Source organism: Melanostigma gelatinosum (assembly GCF_949748355.1).
Source record: "Melanostigma gelatinosum genome assembly, chromosome: 6".
Lineage (NCBI taxonomy): Eukaryota > Metazoa > Chordata > Actinopteri > Perciformes > Zoarcidae > Melanostigma > Melanostigma gelatinosum.
In genome coordinates this window covers 16864265-16884558 of record NC_136639.1, presented here as the reverse complement: position 1 = coordinate 16884558, position 20294 = coordinate 16864265, and the positions used below count along the sequence as shown (strand labels likewise).

The 20294-nt window shown below is 40.6% G+C and overlaps 2 protein-coding genes across 2 annotated transcripts; one reads left to right on the top strand and one right to left on the bottom strand.

Annotated features, from left to right (window-relative positions):
- Positions 1 to 3163: 3163 nt before the first annotated feature.
- On the bottom strand, positions 3164 to 11502 carry LOC306778385 (uncharacterized protein). The gene is made up of 11 exons (XM_079269874.1): positions 11245 to 11502; positions 9763 to 9851; positions 9374 to 9523; positions 8954 to 9087; positions 8641 to 8777; positions 8389 to 8482; positions 7684 to 7801; positions 7209 to 7432; positions 6892 to 7063; positions 6653 to 6780; positions 3164 to 6498 (listed from the first exon to the last, which is right to left on the bottom strand). Exons 2-11 carry the CDS (start codon positions 9848 to 9850, stop codon positions 6181 to 6183), a joined length of 1563 nt encoding a protein of 520 aa, XP_079126000.1. The 5' UTR covers position 9851; positions 11245 to 11502; the 3' UTR covers positions 3164 to 6180.
- Positions 11503 to 14747: 3245 nt separating this feature from the next.
- On the top strand, positions 14748 to 16148 carry atoh1a (atonal bHLH transcription factor 1a; the record flags this gene model as incomplete). Its single annotated transcript, XM_079270935.1, has 2 exons — positions 14748 to 15012; positions 15310 to 16148. The coding sequence occupies 2 exons, from the start codon at positions 14748 to 14750 to the stop codon at positions 16146 to 16148; spliced, it is 1104 nt and encodes a 367-aa protein (XP_079127061.1).
- Positions 16149 to 20294: the final 4146 nt, after the last annotated feature.

Below are 20294 nucleotides of genomic sequence, written 5' to 3'. Positions count from 1 at the left end.
GCGTCCATTTTGTATGTAGAGAAGATGAAGGAGGTGGAGGTCTATGGGTGGCGTTCCTTATCCTGCAAACCGTGCTGGTGAGGTGCAAAAAGCGAAGGAGTGGTTTGAATCTTTGCTTTATTGTTGTTGTTCTTGTGATCGTTTGGGGGATTCTTTTTGGGGAAATGTGTGAAAGGGGATCTTTTTTTTATTGCTTCTGTTTTATGAAATGAGGACCGCCTCACTTCGCCTCAGATCTGCTGAAATTACCTGACTATTGTTATCTTAACCCCACCTCGGAGGGTTTACTTTATGCTCGTCTGACCACAGGAAACACATCTATATTCCTGTGAGCTCCAGAGCTTCCATTGGTGGATGACTGGTGGTGTCGTTAGCCATTAAACAACTCCAAGGGGCTCACACAACTAAGCAATTATTGAATTGTTTTTATTTTTATTTATGAAGGCGTATATAGCAGTAGTTTTGTCCATAGCCCTGGGAATACAGACAACATCCCCTTGTAGTTTTGAAAAGGCCCCATCTCAGTGAATATCGGAAGATTCCACTTCTACTCTGCCTTTTCACTATGCGGGAGTCCATACCGAGTTTTCTCTTCTCTGGTGTTGTTTCACCAATACCTGGGGATCTAAATGTGTTATGGGGTCCACACAGTGGCCTGACTTGACCTAAGACTGAACACACGCTGACCCCATCCCGGAGCATCGGTCTGAAAACTGAGGACTAAAAAACTGCTGAAATGCCATGACAGTGCAACAATATGACACTGAATCACCAGTGTGGTGCGTCGATCTTAAACTATTTCTGCCATTTTGGTGCATCACCTTGAAACGGTTTTCACCACTTTGATGCACATTACAGACCCTTTGTCAACCCCACTGCACTGTACCAGTGCCCACAGACCTGTCAGTGATTGTATGTAGAGCTGACCTTTTCTTTTCTCACCTGTACTGTGCTATCTGCTTTTCAAGTCAAGGTGAGATCCTCTCGTCAGACTCTCAGAGGGATAGCAAAAGGGATGATACAAAAAACAAAATCTACTTATAGAAAAAAAAAACATAAAAGACAAGCCGAAAGACTTCAAAAAGCTTATGCTTATTATATGTCTTTTATTGAATTCTGTTTTTTGAAAGAAAAAAAAAAAGATTTTAATGCGTGGAATGTGTTGGTCAGGAAGTACAAAAAACAAAAATAGTTCTGAGCTGTCTACTTGTTTCTTTCTCTCAGCCAACGTAGAAAAACTGCTAAATGAGTGCTGTAGTCTCTGGTTTTGCATCATTGCGTCAAACTTTTACTTTTGATATTTTTTTCTTCTGTTTTGCTTCATTATAGCGCTGCCATAGCTCGGTTGTTTAAAAGAAAAAAACTCATTCTGTACGGTCCTGTTCGAGTTCATTATTCACTTCTTGTCAGGTTCAAGTGGGGAAATGGTTGATTTTGTGTTGAGGAAAAGCCATTGCAACAGCATCTTCAGTACAAGCCTTATATGTCAACTAGCTATAGCTGCACCCTCCCAACTTCAGCAAATACAGCTTTCGGGTCACGGGAATGTCACGAAGAGTCAACGGCCATTGGAACCCAATGGCTGCCTTTCAATGAGACGAGTCCGAAATTCAATTTCATATCTGTAATGTTAAGGGTACTGTTTATATAACTTGTTTTTTTTAAAGTGCCAATTAATTCAAATGAGACCATTGAGGTGCATTTTGGGGTGGGGAAAGGGAATGGTACATTAAGAGTATGAAAGGAATACTTTGTGGATTAGGGGCTGGGGTCGTAAAATGGAACCAAATCTTTTTCACTAACACTGTATTAATAATTGATAATGTTAGTTGTTTAGAACAAGTTTTCAGTTTATCTTTAAGAACTAAAACCGCAAAATGTTGTGCGTAGAGAACTCAGTCAAGCCACAGTGTTTTGAAGCAAGCATTCTTAGGCATTCTTTTTCTGATATTAGGCTACAGTGTGGCTGTTGAATGACAAATAGGACACAGACATTTAAAAGGTTTTATTTAGTATAAATGAAAGAGACATTATAAAATGTATATTTTACATGTTGATGCTATTTTTGTTTAACAAAAAGAGAAGAATATATCATGATGAGCTTTAGCGTTGAGTTTAGCGTTCACGTTACTGCGTTTGGTTTCCCCTCGTTCTGCCCATGGTCAACATAAACACATAAACACGAACTCTTTGCTTTTCTCATGTCATCCTGAGTTCATTTTATTATTTTGTGGCTCAATAACAAAAAGTGGCAAGTTGATTAAAAAGAAAGCATGCACAAACTTGCTCTTGCGCTATCTGTTAACATTTTTAATTTCATACATAGAACTACAGGATTTACTTGATCAGTTTCAAAACTTTATGATGTACAGTATTTAATATAGGCCTATTTTGTTGTATGTGTTGCATATTATTCAAAAACTGAACAAACTGGGGCCTCTGTTACAAGTGGCAAAGCTTTCTGTGTATAATTTGTCTAATAAACAGGTTTTCTACAGTGGGATGGTATTTGTTGTTTTTGTAATCTAGACATACATGAAAAGTGGTGCATTTCAGAAACACAGCAATGACTCCAAGTGTTGTTCGACTTCATGCTAAAATGATTCAGTTGTTTCTTTGTTAGCTCCAAATATCTGTACATTTCTTTCCACAGCGTTCTGTTTTCAGGCTTGTCTTCTACTTTTCCAATACAAATGGTTACAAATGAAGTCCCAGATACTGGTAAGTCATGCTTTCATCAAGAGTTTTAGATGATCTCCTTCACTCTCTTTTATTGTATTATTCACATGTATCATTAGGAAACGAATTACATCTGATTTGTTTATGTGGAAGCTGAGAAGAATCCAGTGTTAAAGGTCCATAATATGAAATTGAGAGCATTTTGATTGGACTCAGCAGCTCTCAACGTGGCCACGCATGAGCTGCCGGCTCATAGCTAATGGTGGCAACAGAGCTAACAGTAAGAATATGGCAAATGTGCTGACAGTGCTAACAGCGTCTATCTGAGGGGGAACTTTGTTAACTTGCATGTCACAGGGTAATTTTAACCTTTTCATTTTCAAAGAGCCAATTGATCCAGAACACACACAGTAAATTTGTCGGAGTAAATTTTACTCAAATTGAATAAAATTTTACTCAATAAAATACAACATTTGGTCCCAGTCTATATAGAGTAAAATCTACTCTTGCCTCAGAGTTAATGATTCAGAGTATTTTTTACTCTATTCAGTGTTTGTATTTAACTCTAGATGATGATAATTTACTCTATGTAGCATAAAATGAAAACAACTCTACTGCCATTTTACTCAACTTAGAACTATTCCACTCCACATAGAACTACATTCCACTCCACATAGAACTACATTCCACTCCATATAGAACTACATTCCACTCCACATAGAACTACATTCCACTCCATATAGAACTACATTCCACTCCATATAGAACTATATTCCACTCCATATAGAACTACATTCCACTCCATATAGAACTATATTCCACTCCATATAGAACTATATTCCACTCCATATAGAACTAAATTACACTCCATAGAGAACTAAATTATGATTAAAACCTGAGAGAACTTACTCTGGAAGGTTATCATTAAACCCAACAAGTTAAATAAATCAGATATCAGTATTTACCAAAGCACAATTTATTATTTTGTATTACAAATGTGCAATGTATCCATACATATTTTACAGAATACATTTTGGACCTTTGGAACACTTTGGCCTTTTCACTATGACATCATAGGAAACAGTATGGCACAATAAACAAACTTGCATCATCACACCTGTATGACATTTGTACATCAAATGCTTTATAACAGAAAATCTCTTTCACATCAACTACATGAGGTCCGTCTTTTGTGCACACAACTTTATATGCATTAAAATGCTCATCAAGACACACTGTTTGCAGGGCAAATGTAACAAACAATAACCTCTCATCTTTCAGAACTACATGGTGGATTTTGTGAAAAACTGGCATCTCACAATGAACCTTCAGACAAACGACTAAACCCGTCCGATACATATTTCCATGGTGTTTGGCCCATCTAATATTTAAAACCTTGGTGTCAATTGGTACCTGAATAGTCTCAGCTATCTCATAGCCCCAGTCTAGCACATTTAAAGCTACCATATTACCTGGACCAATTATCACTTCATTGGGATCAAATGTCTGCCACCTGTATGCTATTTGATTTTGGTGTTTCTTGGCCAAAGTTTTAGTGATATTTTTGAAGCTTTTTAATTGTTTCTTAAAGAAATGATGCTTTGCTTCATAGCGCATGCACCAACTATGCAAAAGTGGTCCAATTTTAAGAATACACATAGGGTAATGCACCATAAAATGATGTTTTGGTAGCAGCCTTTTGTTTGGAAACAAATGCTTGAACAACCTGTGGTGTTCCACGATTAAGTGTTTCAAAAAAATAGTAATACCCTTTGATAACTTTGGTGAAAATACAATGTTTACAATTTGAAGCAAAAGCAGTAGCAAATACCAGTGTTGATCATTTGGACAAACCAAGTCTCCAAAGATAAGTGGTAGATTGCGAAGTAAACACCAGGATTGGATTGCATTCAACCCCAAGTCATTTGAGTCCTCCCTTAACTTAACTGTAGGAGGTTTGTTGTTTTGCTCCATATAGCCATAGTTAAAACTCCTAATTCTACAGTCTATTTCTTTTAATGTTGTGTACTTATCTTTCAAGTGCAGTAATAGAAGTTTCATTTCATATTGTGCCACTCCCTCCAAGATATCGTGCATAATATCGACAGAGAAGTTTTCACATGTATTGAAATATTGCAAGGAATTTAGAATGCAAGAACGTTTAACGCCCATCACATAGGGAAGAGTGGGATTTGTCTCCATCATTTGGCAATGTTCCGCATGAAGTGCGCGAGTTCGCAAAACTATCTTGGGTGAATCTTCATTAAACTCAGTCTGAAAGTCTTCTTTCTCAGCAAGACAGAAGCGGCAACAATATCTGGCACTGAATGATTCAACAAAACCAAACAAACTGTGAAGACCAAGGTTGTCACCTGTAACTTGGACAATAGTTCCATACACTGGCTGATCATACAAGGGGACCCGAATTCCATCCTTCTCAAGTATTTTAATATCCTGCATAAGTGGATCAAGTATTTTAGAAAAGCCATATGTTTTAACATCTTGGGCATGAAATAAAGCGACCAAATGAATATTAAGCAGATTTGAGTTGTACTTGGGAGAAAAATTCCGCAAGGTGAAATAGAGTGCACCTAATTTATGTATTCCCCGTTTTGAGCCTAAAGGATTTGCAGTTTCAAAATCATCATAAAAAAGCTGAATCAGAATGGCATGCTTCTGTTTTGAAAATAGATCATGACTCTTGAAAAGATCTCCATCGCACAAGTCATGAAGATTTTCTCCTGAACTTGAAGTCTGCATCATCTCTTTTATGTTAGGATGTTGATAAATAAATTGTAAAGTTTTCAAAATAGGGATGTAAACTAATTTATCAGTGACAACAACCTGATCATAAGTTCCAGTGGTGCGATTGCGTAGGGTATCAAATCTTGTACCAAGAACATATTCAACTAAGTCTACCCTTCCCCACTTCTCTGTAAAATACTGCCTTCTTTTACTCTCAGAATTTAATACACCATAGGGATTTTCCATTTTTTCGAAACACTGATCAATTTTGCTCTCAATGTCGCTTTTGATAGGCTCCTGTAAAGATAGACACTTCTTCACAGATTCTTTTGCTTGATTATGGATATCGTCAACAATCTCTTCCATCGAAATTACCAAAGAGTTAACAGTTGTTTCACTTACGCCTGCCACTTTAAGTTCGGCTACTGTTGCAGCGCAGCTGTCTACAAGACTCCTTTTGAGAAGGACTGAGTCAGAAGGTGAACTTCTTGCTGGCAAGTCATCAAAATTACTTGCTGCTAAATCTTCAGATGTAGATGGGCCTTCACCAGGATCAGAACAAGGTTCATGTGCTTTATTTAGATGCTTTCGAAACCCAGAAAAAGTGCCATAAACTAGTGAACAACCAGCCTGACCACATTTAAGACGAAGGGTCTTTCCTGAACAAAGTCCGTGGATCAACTTCAAGTGTTTTGTCAGGGAATTGGTGTTTGCCTGGGGGATTTTGCAAATAAAACAAAACATCTTCGTATCAACTCAATGCAGCATCCGAGCCCTCAACTCTGCAACCCTTGGATTCACCTTAGTGGTATCAACATCGATTTCAAAGATCGTGGTTTGCAAGAAGTTGTACACATTTACCAGATCCTGGTTGTACGAAGTACCAAAGACAAAATGAGCTTTGAAAAGCTCATCAAAACAGGCAAGTGTGTCTGGTGACTTACAAGGTATTGCATGCTTGTCAATCACAATGAAGTATTTGTGAATCAGACTCTTCTGGGTCCCCACAGCTAGCAGGTATGGTTGAAGGCTTTCCACGATGCCGTCCAGATGCCCCTGGATGCTCATCCCAGTCTGTGACAGAAAAAATAATGAATTAGTCAGCTATAAAATTAGTCAGTTTAAGGAAATGTCTTAATTGACCATAATCTTAAAAAGAGGATTGAAAGGTTTAGAAAAGGGGACAGAACAGTGACGATTTTCCAGTTTAATTGAACTGTAACCTCACCTTAATGAATTTCACAAGACGGTCACTGGCTTGTCTGGCTGAGAGTTTTCCTGGTCTCTTGCGGCCATGTGGTGATGGTGGTAGAAGGTGGACAAGAACCAAAATGGATGACATGTCACTGTCCCATCCTGGAAGTAAAAATTCATAAACAAGCATTTACTACAAGCGAACAGTCAATCCATTTTTCATTCAAAAACTATTCTCTCTTCCATAACTATGATCCTTAACTTTTAGCATACCATTTTCCACGTCTGTTGTGCATTCAGCATTTTGAACCAGGTCTTGAAGATCGGCTGTCTGTGTGAGGCCACGGCTTTGTTCGAGGACTTTCTGTTTGTAGATAGTAGGCCATCTCTCCAGGAACTTTGTAGTAGCAGCATCCCCAAACATCAGACCAAAGTCTTGGTCAATCTGCAGACAAGATAGAATTGGTCAAAACAGAACAGTAAACATTATGGTGTAGCACCATGGTCATGACAGATCTTACAACCCTACCCAGGCTATTGTAGAACAGAAATAATATTGTCATGACAGTGGCAGTAGAACGTTCACATACCAGTCCTGCCATGTCCAGGAATCTTGGAAACGCTGTGAATAGTTCAGAGGACTTCACTGGGTCATGAACCATGTCTTGGCGATAGGTAAAGGTCTGCTTCATCTTCTCCTTCACAGTTGCTTCATCAGCTGTATGCTTCATAAGCGCAATGGCCTCGCAGCACAGGCTTTCTGTGGTTAGCCCGTTTTCCACTCTGAATGAGTCTCTTTCTGCTTTTGGACCACCTGTAATAGTGGTGGCACTTTTATCAATTACTGGGTTAGTATATGATATTATGTCCTAAGATATAAGAAATAAGGCTTGGAAAACTCTGCAAGGATGGCCATGCAGGCACTTACGTCTCCAGAAGAAAAATAGGATATATATATATATATATATATATATATATATATATATATATATATATATATATATATATATATACATTATATGATTATTCCCTCATCATGCATTATGAATTAGACTTCACACATACCAGTTAGTGTTTGTGACTGACTGCAGGTCTTCTTTTTTCCCTCCGATGCTTCCTTCTGAACAAATTTCAGTCTCCATGCCAGATACCCACTCCCATCTTCTGCATTGTAATAATGCTCCTAAAGTAAAAAGGGTTATTCAGTTTGATTGAACAAGTTGAAATAGTTTAATCTTTCCCCAAAAACTATCATATTTCCTAGTATTGTGATGAGGCCTTTCTTTCTAATGACAGTTATTTTGAAAAACAGAGGTTATTGTATTACACGGTTAGTGTTGTGTCTTGTTAATGGGCTAACCCTTGCGGTGCGAAAGTAAACTGAGCTTTAACACCGCCAGAGTTCAACTTACGGGGAAGGCAGAGATGGTGGCCATTAGGGCTGTCACCTTTTCCAAAAATAACACTCGAACAAATATGAAATGACACGCAATACGTTAGAGCGCCCTCTGTTGGGTGACAAAGTAAACTACGTTAAACAGTCAGCTGTGGATATAGACTGTACATTTTTTATTCAAATGAGTCATTAGAGTTTGAATGTTAATTACATTCAAACAAATGTTCAAAAAGTGACAGCCCTTGTTGCCATGCAGTAATGTTTACAGATCTTTATTTGAAATAAAAACACTACCCATCTGTAAAACAGCAGTTGAAATATTTACATTCCAAGCAAGTGAAAAGTAAATAAGTTAGACGTTTTAATGTACTTACATAGCCTAACTTGCTCCTAGGATCGGCCAGGTATGGGTACAAGGTAGTGATGCCCCTTGCGTAGTCCTCTTTAACGCGCCTTGAAGGACTTGTCCTACACACAAACACACAGACTTTACTATATGTGCTCCAATCAAAAGTATTGATGTGTAAATTCCACCTGCTAAAAGAGGGGTGTTGTACTGTGTCAATTCAAGACACACATGTGTATTAGGAGTGCAGGTATGTAATAATAACAACATGACAACATACCCATGTTCACTTGTCATATGTGCGACCAATATCTTGACCATATCACGTCTTCTGGCATCCGTTAGGCTTTTTGTTCGGGCATACTCATTCATGATCCTCTCTCCTCCAGGTTTGTTCTTCAGGATGTCTTCAATCATCTAAGTGGGAAGAACAAAAATGAACACAATGAAACGTTTAAAACAATAATGACATCAAGTATTATCAAACAGAATGGCCACAATTTTACAACTTCAGTTATTCAGCCATTTACCATTCAACCTTGGCATTTTTTTTAAACCTTCAGAAAGGATGCAAGGGAAACTGCAGAGCTTACCTGAGCTAGATGACTTCCCTCATCTCTTTGTCTTGTAGCAGGACTATGCTGCAATATAGTGGTGTCGTCCGAGTCCCTCTCATTGTCTCCACTGAAGCTTGCAAAGGAGGAGCATGAAGGGGAGCTCAAAGAATCTAGAAATCATATTAACATTGAACTAATGTGATTAACAATGTGACTATAAGACAATATAAGTGCACACATCCATTATTAGAGGAATGCAAATATTTCACATTGTATCATGCCCACAACAGTTCCAGAAATTGTGGAAAGGGTGAGCAGAGATGATTTCAAAATATCTAAATAAGATTTTAAAAAACCCCAACTCAGATATATTAAATTGTCTTGCATATTCAAAACATGTTAGATTGACCAAGCCGTACAGATAAATATGAAGTTATAAGCTAATAAGTAACTAACCCTCAAGATTTGGGTCTTGGGGTAGACAAATCTCCAGCACACCAATGTCTTGTTTCTTTAGTAGAAACTCAAACACCTCCTCATCAACTTCGGTCTTTGATTCATCATAGACTTTTAAGTCCAAGGTTGGAAGGTCAAATTTCTTGGCAACTGTGAAGACAAAATACCAAGGGACAAGCTTAGTGATGAATCGGTTGTGTATTTGCAGAAAAACATAACAGACAGCAATCAGAAGGCCATCTTCACTTGAACATTGTAATCCCAAAACTGACAGTGTTCCATGCAGACCTTTGCTATTCCAGGGAAAAGACTTTCAGGTATGCAAAACATAGAGTGACATCCCAAGTGTATTGTTCCACAGGTTAGTGTGTGCAATATTTTTCACTCACCACAATCCAAAAATGATTTGAAGGTTAGTTGCCCCTCATAACAAATGTACTTCTGACGATCTCTGTACTTCACTCTTACAGCTTGCATCCTTCATGACAAAAACAATTAAATTAGTTTCATTATCAGAAACAGCTGACTGCCAACATTAGTAATACCACAGTAAGCCAACATTAGAAAGACATGATGCATGGACTAATAGTAGGTCTCCACAAGGGTAAACTATTTCATTATAAAAACGAGGGACATTTTAAGCACGTCTTTATTACGCTGTACTAAAGGGACCTGTTCATTCGCTTGAATCGCCAATTCGCGTCACTCCAGTCTCATAGTGGCTGTGCATAGACTTTGTATGTAATCTACTGCGTTTGGCGTGAACACATCATCAGAAATGTAACCAGTTGTCTCATCTTGAACAATGTCTACTTCACCTGGTTGTCTCCGACTTGGCCGTCTCTAGCATGCCACAGTGCAACAGATCAATCAGCTTATGCTGCGGAATTCTACCCGCACTTCGCGAGTGGCCCGTGCCAATGTCAAGCCCAGCTAGTTTTAGCAGTCAACAGAGTGAAGTGCATTTTTTCAAAGTATAACACACATGTTGCATCGACCAGGGTGCTGATGAACTGCAGCGAAACACAGTCCATCAACACAGCTCTTTTCAGAGTCAAATACACGTGTTGGCGGCAACAAACGCAGCTAGAAACAGTCCAACAGTCATTAACAGCTCTTTTCAGAGTCAAATACACGTGTTAGCGCAAACAAACGCAGCCGGAAACAGTTGCTTAAAACAGTCGTTAACAGCTCTTTTCAGAGTCAAATACACGTGTTAGCGCAAACAAACGCAGCCGGAAACAGTTGCTTAAAACAGTCGTTAACAGCTCTTTTCAGAGTAAAATACACGTGTTAGCGCCCACAAACGCAGCTAGAAACAGTCCGTTTAAAACGGTTTTTAACAGCTCTTTTCAGAGTAAAATACACAGGTTAGCGCCAACAAATGCAGCTTAAAACGGTCGTTAACAGCTCCTTTCTGAGTAAAATACACGTGTTGACGCCAACAAACTGCAAATTCTACATAGCCATTTTCACAGTAAAATGTACCTGTTGCACCAACTAACTGCAGCAAAAGACAGCCCCTCTACACAGAATAAAACACACATGCACCTGCTCAGTGAAGTCCGCTGGCTACTGATGATAGCTAATACTACTTTATTGAGACTTTAATCCAGGTGTGTCGACGTTAATATGTCCATAAACCACCAAATATTTTGCGAATTGATGTTAATGCGTTAGAAGCTAACGTTTGACTGTGACTAAGTTATGTGAAAACGTTAGAAGCTACCGTTAGCATCTGCTAACGCGAACAATCAGAAGCTACGGCTCATATCTGACAATGCAAATAGTGAAGTAACGTTAGGTTAGCTGCAATGTTGCTACACAATGTACCTTACACACATGAAGTTAACCAAAACGAATGACCTTACCTGACATGTTATTTCAAATGCCGTCTTCTGTTCCTCACTTCAGCCCTTCCGTTCCATAAAACGTCAGCTCATTCCAGTGTAGCGAGAGGTGTCATGGCGGCAGAAACGAAACTTAAGGAACCGTTGTGGGCGTGGTCACGCTGTTTTACTCCAATAGATTTTATTCTGAATATTTACTCACACTCTACTGGCTACTGGAAGTAATTACACTCCAAAATGATTAAATATGACTCCTTCAGTGGAAAATAATTGTAACTCCGGAAAAATTACTCTCCCGTTTTTCCTGTGACCAGGAAAATGGATTGATGCTGGCAAGGTGTAATTTAATGATGGATGAAAAAGGATTCCATCCCTAGTACTTGTAGCTTCAAATTATAAAATAGATTTAAGGAGGGAAAATTTTGTGGGAGTGAAGAGAAAAATACAATTGCCAACATTTTTAAATGGGTTTTAGTGATCTGAGATGATTTAATGTGTGAAAAGGATTTTGAGTATGAGCTAAGCTTTTGTCTCTTTCACTTCAAATAGACGATCACTTCAAAGGCCTGTGTACTGCTGTTAACAGCTGGATAGACACACTGCTGAGGACGACTGCTGTCAAGTTCAGTGGAGCACTACATTGTAATGATCAATGTTAACCAGTGGGTGACACTATTTAGCCCTCAGAGCTCCTGTATTTCAGACTTTATACTTCATAACCAAACTAATGTCAGATATTTCCAGAATTTGTGGAAGAAATTGATTGAAACAGATGGTTAATTTAATTCCGCTCGACACAGCTGCGCGACAACCAACTTGACCCCAAGTTAGACATCATCTTACAAGTCAGAGGAGAGATCAAAGTCAGCATCTTCATTATCATAATAATCAACTGTACTTTCTCCCTATGGGGAGTAAACATGGACCTGAAGTCCTTATGCTCTCCGTTTTGTTTGGTGAAAGTGTATTTGCACTTTAATTGTTTTGGGGATGAGCAAAATACTTCGTTGTTGAGGACACAAAACAAGAAACTGTTTTAGCAAGACCTAGATCGTCTACTTTAGCAAAATACAACACTTACAACAACTATTTTCAGTAAATGTCCTGCATTCATAATTTTACTTATATAAGTATTACTATTAGAAGCAAAATATAGGTATCTAAAAAAGTGTTGGTTTTATATTACATCAGTAAAAATTTGAACATTATATATTGCGTATTCTTACAATATATATTTATAGTTACTTTCCAATTGTATTCGACTTTTGGTGTTATATGTCAAACTAAAGTTTAGTGACAATAAGTTCCCTTGGTGTGGCTTTTAGAGCTTCAAAATATATTCATATTTTAGCACCTCGTTGGATTTAGTGAGTTTAGGAAAGGCTACAGTGAAGTTTAGAAATCCCTGTGCCGCTCCCCTCACTTCGGTCTCGTGCCCGTCGCGCCCCTGTCTCCCGGGAGATGGGAATGAGAAGCGGCAGCACGCAGACTCCTCTCGCGCATTGGAATGGGAGCCTCCCTCCCCTCTCCCCCGAGGAGCCCCACAGGCGTGACCAATGGTACATAGAGTCTCCATTGTGGCAGCGACACTTTAATAATCGCCAGCTACAATATCCAACCTGTCGGTAGCTTCAGGAGCCCGGACCGGCCCGTTGGAAGGGGGGCTTGTAGGTGGGAAGAGGGGGCGAACGCTCGGCGCCAGACCTCTATACGTCCCCATGATGAATACATGAATAAAAAAATAGAAAAGATTGATGTCGGGTTATCTCTGAAATAATGGGAGTTTCTCCCCACAAATTGTAATTCTCCCACAATTTCCAGCTCCCTCTATTTTAGAAGTCTCCTCTGTTTCGAACAAAACCCATATTTCTAACCATTCTTAAACAGAAATGCCATGTCAAAGTTGGGATGTGTAATTGATAAGATAATGGCCTGCTGCAGATGCTGTTTTCGTTTGGCCTGGAAGTTGTGCTAAAGTTGTGAAAACTTAGACTGCAGGGGTAATAACAGGTCATTGTGCGTCAAACATTAGGCTACTGTATTTAACAGATGAGGCTGCATCCTTATCCTAAATCGACCGTGGCAATTAGGTTAAATAGCCAATTTCTACCCAGCAATTAGCTCATTGTTCATTTGTCATGCAGGGGAGGCCTACAATTTGCATCTCAGTGGTCGCTTTGATCAGTACTGCAGGTGAAAAAATAAACTTTGGACAAATTAAAGGTAGGCTATTAGCTATTTGTTCAAAGTGTATTTTGCTACCTGCCTACAATGTTACTTTTTAACTTGTGTTCGCAACTTTTATTGAAATAATTTGATATCAGAAATATTGTACATTCATATCATGTTTTGTCTGTGAGTATTTGCATATTTCTCTCTCTCTTTGTGTGTGTGTGTGTGTGTGTGTGTGTGTGTGTGTGTGTGTGTGTGTGTGTGTGTGTGTGTGTGTGTGTGTGTGTGTGTGTGTGTGTGTGTGTGTGAGTCATTTCTATCCTCGCTTCTTGCAATCGCGAGTACTGCTCATGTCAGTGCGGAAACAGTGTTGAGCGCAAGACCCCTGCTCATGTTTCCGTTCCCTGTGAAGCCCTTTTTACCGACAGGGCGTTCCTAGAGCTGGATCAAAAGGTTTTAGACTCGCTACAATAGAAAAATGGAAACTGGAGATGATCTTAGAATGAATGAATTGACAATGAGCGCTAGAGCTCCAGGAGCCACAACTATTTTTGGGGCATTCTTTTTTTTATCAAGCTGACTTTTGGTCAAGCGTTACTGATGCTATTGCCCAAAGCTTCTTTTTATTCATAAGTCAGGCTTCACTCCCTCAGCTCTCTTAATGTCTGCTTGTTCCTTGCATTTGTGTCACTGGGGGATGAAATGCAGTTATTTTCTAAATTCAAAAATAATCTATATGGGCCTGTATTGAGATGAAGCCTCATGTTTCCAGTTAATTTTGGGGACATATTTTGCTGGATTCCTTTTTCTCATTTGTCTCTCATAAAAGTTGTGTGTGATAAAGTTACGGGATGCACCATATGACTTGGGCTGAGGATTGGGGGTTCTAGTGGAAAACGGATGAGATTTAACTGATGCAGCCTTCACACAACAAGGTGCAGGGGAAACAGTTGAGGATGGCAAGCCCCATTATTTGAGCGTGGACGTCTCGCGCCGTCCACGCTCCTTCATAAAACCACCACCTCCATGCACGTGCACTCCTGTGGGAGGTTCCCCTTACCTCCCTTGCGTTAAACACTCCTTGCGTTATCATAAACAGTCCGGCTTCGGGGGGCCATAATCACCTCTCTCGGGCCTTTACCGAGACTTCTCATTGGACGTCAACACGCGACCAGCGCGAGGAGGGGGGCTCCCAGACGCGTGCCGCCTTTTAAAGCGAGGCAGCGCCTTGAGACACCAGAGAAGGAGTCCCGCACGCGACAGTGATATTCACACAGCGCGACAGCATAGCCGTGCGTGCCTCCTACAAAAAAAAATCTAATATTGTAAGCCGGTTCAGCTTTGCCTTCAACATGGATGTCCGAAGTGTGGAAGACTGGAGCAGAGGCGAGGTGGCAGTCCTCAACTCGCGGCTGCAGAGCCCGAGATTGGTGGAGAGGGGAGGGGAGCAGCAGCTTGAGGAGTCCCGCTATGAACCTGGACTGACGCTCGTGGACAGCTGCAGTGACCCACGCGCCTGGCTGGCTCCGGCGCAGCCTTCGGGCACCTGCGTGGCACACGCCAGTTCACCCGACTACCTGCGGCACTCGCCCTGCCCGAGCACCGGCTCCTACCACGGTGAGAAACACCGCATGTAATTTCCATTTTGGACAACATTTCCAATCGCCTGCGATGCAATGTCACGTGCAATAGGCAACAGGGATTTGCAGTGCGTTAAATCCTTTGGTTTGCACTGAAGGTCTCACAGGCAGAATAAGCATTACTTTCCTTTGCTGAGACCTTATTTGTAAAGTGTATTGTGTAATGAATACATTGTAATGCGCTTGATAACAAAACATCTATCTAATAAACAGCATTTATCATAGGTGTGTGCTCAAACCAGACCAGTTCAACATATTTGTTTTCATTTTTCAGAGAGTGGTTCCCCGGAGTCCTCGGGCCACCCCAGCCCTCCCAGCTACAGAAAAACTGCCAAGACCCCCTCCTCCTCTTCGCTCAAAGTCAGGGACTTGTGCCGTCTTCAAGGCACCGTCACCGGGTCCGACGAAGAGACATCCCCGAGACAGAGAGCCCAGTCCAGCAGACCAGTCCACGGAGTGCAGAAGCAGAGGCGCGTAGCCGCAAACGCGCGCGAAAGGAGGCGGATGCACGGGCTTAACTACGCGTTCGACGAGCTGCGCAGCGTCATCCCTGCGTTGGACAACGACAAACAGCTCTCCAAATATGAAACTTTACAGATGGCGCAGATTTACATCAACGCTCTGGCTGATCTGCTCCAAGGTCCCGTCTCCTCCAGCAGCAGCAGCAATTCCGAAGTCTCAAACAATAAAAACAACTCGCCAAAGTGTGACATTGCGCTTCCACCCGCCGTTGGTTTTGACGGGGCGAAGGACAGGGCTCCCCCGTCCCCCGCAACCTGTAGGACAGCCGCGGCTGTGCCCGTCTCCGGTGGCGGCTTACCTGTTCACATCAGCGGGATGCCCTTCCACCCCTCATTTGACGACGGTTCGTTTTCCGCCATGGTTGAAGAAGCGATGCGTTCGCCCTCTCCTCCTCCCTCCGCTCGGGCGGGCAGCTCGCTCGCACCGGTCGGAGGCGGGAGGAAAGAGTCCCCCCGGAGCGACGGAGAGTCTTCCCCGCACTCCCACTTCAGTGACTCGGATGAAATAGCGATGGAGCTCCACTCAAGTGAAGAGGATGACTTCTCAGATCTCAAGCTACGCAGCCACCATCATCACACGGTTGCTTTCTGAATGATTCAAAAATAACCGACTTCATTAAAAAGTTCAGGACAACAAAGTATAATGGCCGTTCACCGTGTCAATCATGCCGTCTATCTGTTGCAAACAAAATACCGTGCAATGATGATGATGGAAATGGCATGTTCAATTTTTAACAATAATTCTATTTTATCAACTTGTTAGTGTAAAGGTTATTTTTCGTGTGAGATAGACCTAATTCGGTTCTGCCAATAGATAGCCTAATTTCCAGTTTCCAAGGAGACGTGGCTGGAAGACCCCTCTGCCATGTCGCGCGTATAGCACTGCCATGGGTATTTCCCACGTCACTCCGACCAAAAAAGCTGTCATCCACAAAATAATAACTTTATGGATAATTGCTTGTATTTGATAATGTAAAAAAACTTTTTTTTGCAGCTATAATATGATTTTTGTTTTGATTTATGTTTTAATTTGTTAATTTGTTTGTATCATGTAGCTATTTAGTTTTGCAACTTCAAAAGTTCATAATGTGCACTTTAAAATATACGAGCCAGAGGCTTGAGGAATACGACCTTTGTTTTCAGACCATAAACAATATTGTGTTGCTTTGTTTGCTGTAGTACTGCCAATTCCAAACAAATAGCCTATTTAATGTAACCATCAATGCTGCCTTCTTTTGTATTTTATTTTGTACCTTCAGATGAACTTGTGTGTCTTTTGCTTTCACTGGATGAGATTAATTGACATGTAGGCCTATTTATTGCTGATATGCTTCATTTGATTTGCTTTTTATAACTCCATACATACATTTATTAAATAAATAAAAAATACGATAACTTTGCCATTCATTGTTATGTTAATGTGATTTTGGGAATAAAAAGGCAAACGAAAATGTATGTCTCTTTGTCTCTGTTGTTTCCACGCACCTTTCTTTACTGCAATGAACTCTTTTTGATCGGCTGTTTTTAAACAGTGAACAGTAACCCCAACCGTTTTGTTTCCACTTATTTTTCCAGTATTAATATAATACAATAATAATAACAATAATAACAATAACAGGTTGTTTGTGGTGGTTGGAAATTAAGTCAGACTTTTAGAGCTTGTTAACAACTGAACAGGCCAATAACACAATCATGTATAATAATTATAATATTATAACAAGGATAATAATGATACTACTACCACTAATAATAATAATAATAATAATAATAATAATAGCAATAATGTAAGTTGGATACATTGATGAATAAATAATACAGGCTTTAAGCAATTACCTAATTTTATAAATTGCATCTTCTGCCTATGACGAAATTTGCATCCACAGTATTACTGTAACCTTCATGAATGTGCATTAAAAAGCCTGAGTCACATATTTGTACAGGGCCTGACGGGGTTCAGGAGATAATGAACACAAATAAAAAGGTTGCTTTTTGAACGACCAACGTTAATAATTTAAAACCACACAAGTGGGACTTTCCATCTCATTAAAAAACAAGTTCAACACTTGATCACCTGTTATGTATGTCGTAACAGCGACGTGAAACGTGTCTAACACGCGCTCGCTCACCGTATGCTGCAGGTGCACGCGCCCCCTGACCCACACTCGATTGAGTTTTCTAAACTGACTTTGACGTAGATCAACATTGAGTTCTAGCGCAATATGTGTTTTGTTTTTCTTGCAACAATCTTCTATGCACTCGACAAAAACTTTTTTTGAACTGTTGCCATGTCGTCCATTTGGTGAATAACAGTTGGTAATGGGGAGTGTGCATTAATTTCAGCCTATTGTTGCCAGGCTCGTGGGCCGAGGTGTTGGATGGCCTCAGTGAAGCACGCGCTGTCAGCTGGTGAGCGCTCGCGGGTCCCCACTGTGTCCCCGAGGACCTGACTCGAGAGAGAACACACTTTCTCAACTGAAGAAAGACCTGCACACACACACACACACACACACACACCTCCTTTTCTCCTTTCTTCCCCTCTCCCCATCAACTCAAACAAACACGCGCATGGACGGGGACACACGCACCACGCACACACTGGCAACCTGCTGCGTGACTCAGGCTGAGTTTTTTTTCCTCCTTTCTTTTTCTCCAACTTATTTGCGACTCCTCTACAGCGTGTCAACAGCCTGTCGGACACAGGGGCGTGGTACAAAACAGCCAAATACTTCGAAATTATTTATGAAACTACCTGAAAGTAGCCTGTTTGCTACCTGTCACTGCCCTGTCTCCCACCCACTGTTTTCAGCCAATCACACGCCGTGCCCCTTTGCTCGCCTCCCGAAGGTAGGGAAATAAGGGAAATATAATGAGGATACTGTGTTCAATTATTAACAGAATTTATGCAGGTAGAGCTACATCTGAGTATGACAGACAGCCACCTGCAGCGAGTTCGTGTTGCGGTGAAAGGAGATCAAGTTCCAGTCAACACTTTAATGGGATAGCGTATATGAATATAACTGTTCACTCTATGAAAATACACGTGGAACCGTCGTGATTCCGTTGCAGAAAAATAATATTTCCAAAAATTGATCAGGTCCAAACACTGAATCACTGGAGCGTATATTTTCCTTGATATTTTGTAAATAAATAGCTATAAAAGAGCTGTTTATTGAAATAACTTCACTTATCTCACTTTACATTTTTAGAGGGCTATAATTGGTGGTCTCCAAATCAGATACATGTGAAAAACAATTGCAGGATTTTTTGTTAGGTCAATAGTGGTATGATAATGAACACTAACGGACTTTATTTCTTTACTGGTGGTTTTTATAGAAAGTGGGAGATGAAAACAGCCATCTTCAACAGGTGGGATGCTGATCAGGTTGATGTTTCACGAACATTAATTATTTACGCAGCGCGGACGTTATGAAAAATAACAACAGTTGGGGGAACCTGAGACGCACTGACGCGCGTGGACGCAGTTTGTTTGAAAAAGAAGACAACGAAAAGGAAAAATCCACAATTTGCACGGTCTTCACTCTTACAAGTTTTTGCTTGATATTTTTTCTTTCTTTTGCTTTTAAGGGAAGTTGTTTCAACAACGCCATCGACCTGTATCTGTCTGTTTGTTTCCAGCTCTTTACGTTTGGACTCTTCTTAGACTCAGAGGCTCCTGAATATTAGAACGAATGTATCTTTAACTCTTTGTTGTGTCAATTAAAACCGTGTGCTATGCAAAACAAACTGTTCAAAACCAGCACAAGAATGAAAGCAACGACCTCGCATGAAAGAAGACTCAGAAAGTTTCAGTGAAGTCAGGGCATGATAAACAATCTTTAGTCAAGAGGAGCGCTCAATATGTTTTAAGCCTCTGTGGTCATGCTCATTTCAATAAATATATTCAGAATATGTGCATTCCACCGCTTCCTTTTTTTAATGAAAAGAGAGGCGCTTGCATTTTGTATGAGATATGGGGAGCCGAGCTGTGTGCTGTCCAAAAAGCCACGGGTCTCTCTGGGGACCCAGAACAAAAGGCAGAACTGGGCCATAGTCTCCATCTGCTGTCCGAGAGAGAGAGAGAGAGCGGGAGAGCGGGAGAGGTTGGCGAGTGAGGACACCATGGGTACATAGAGACAGAATAATAAGTGAGAGGGAGGGAAAAAGAGAGAGTAGAGACAGCGGCAACAGGGGACAGATAGACAGACAGACAGACAGACAGACAGACAGACAGACAGACAGACAGACAGACAGACAGACAGACAGACAGACAGACAGACAGACAGACAGACAGACAGATAAATAGATGAATGGTTCAGTTGAGTTCCATTCAGCCAACTGTAAATTGGCCTAAGGGCTAACAACCATAACTACCCCTTTGTTTAATCTTACCCTTAAATTACCCTGAAGCCTTCACCACAGCCTTGTATTATCATGTACTGTAGCGTAACCTATAGTGACTGATCACACAAACACACACAATGCAGCTGTGCCGCGATGAGCACCTGTTGCACTGCATGCTCCAACTCAGTGAGGCTATTAATTGTTAATGCTTTCCTTTTGACTCACAGTCACACACAATGTAGCATTTATACCTGCAAAGTTATCTTTTCTGGTGATGTTGTTGTGTGTACAACTCCATATTTAGCCTGTGAAATCATTATGCATGATAAATGTCAGCTTTATTTTGAAAGGGTCCCAAAGAAGAGGGCCTTACATCTTCTAAAGCGGTACTGTTAAA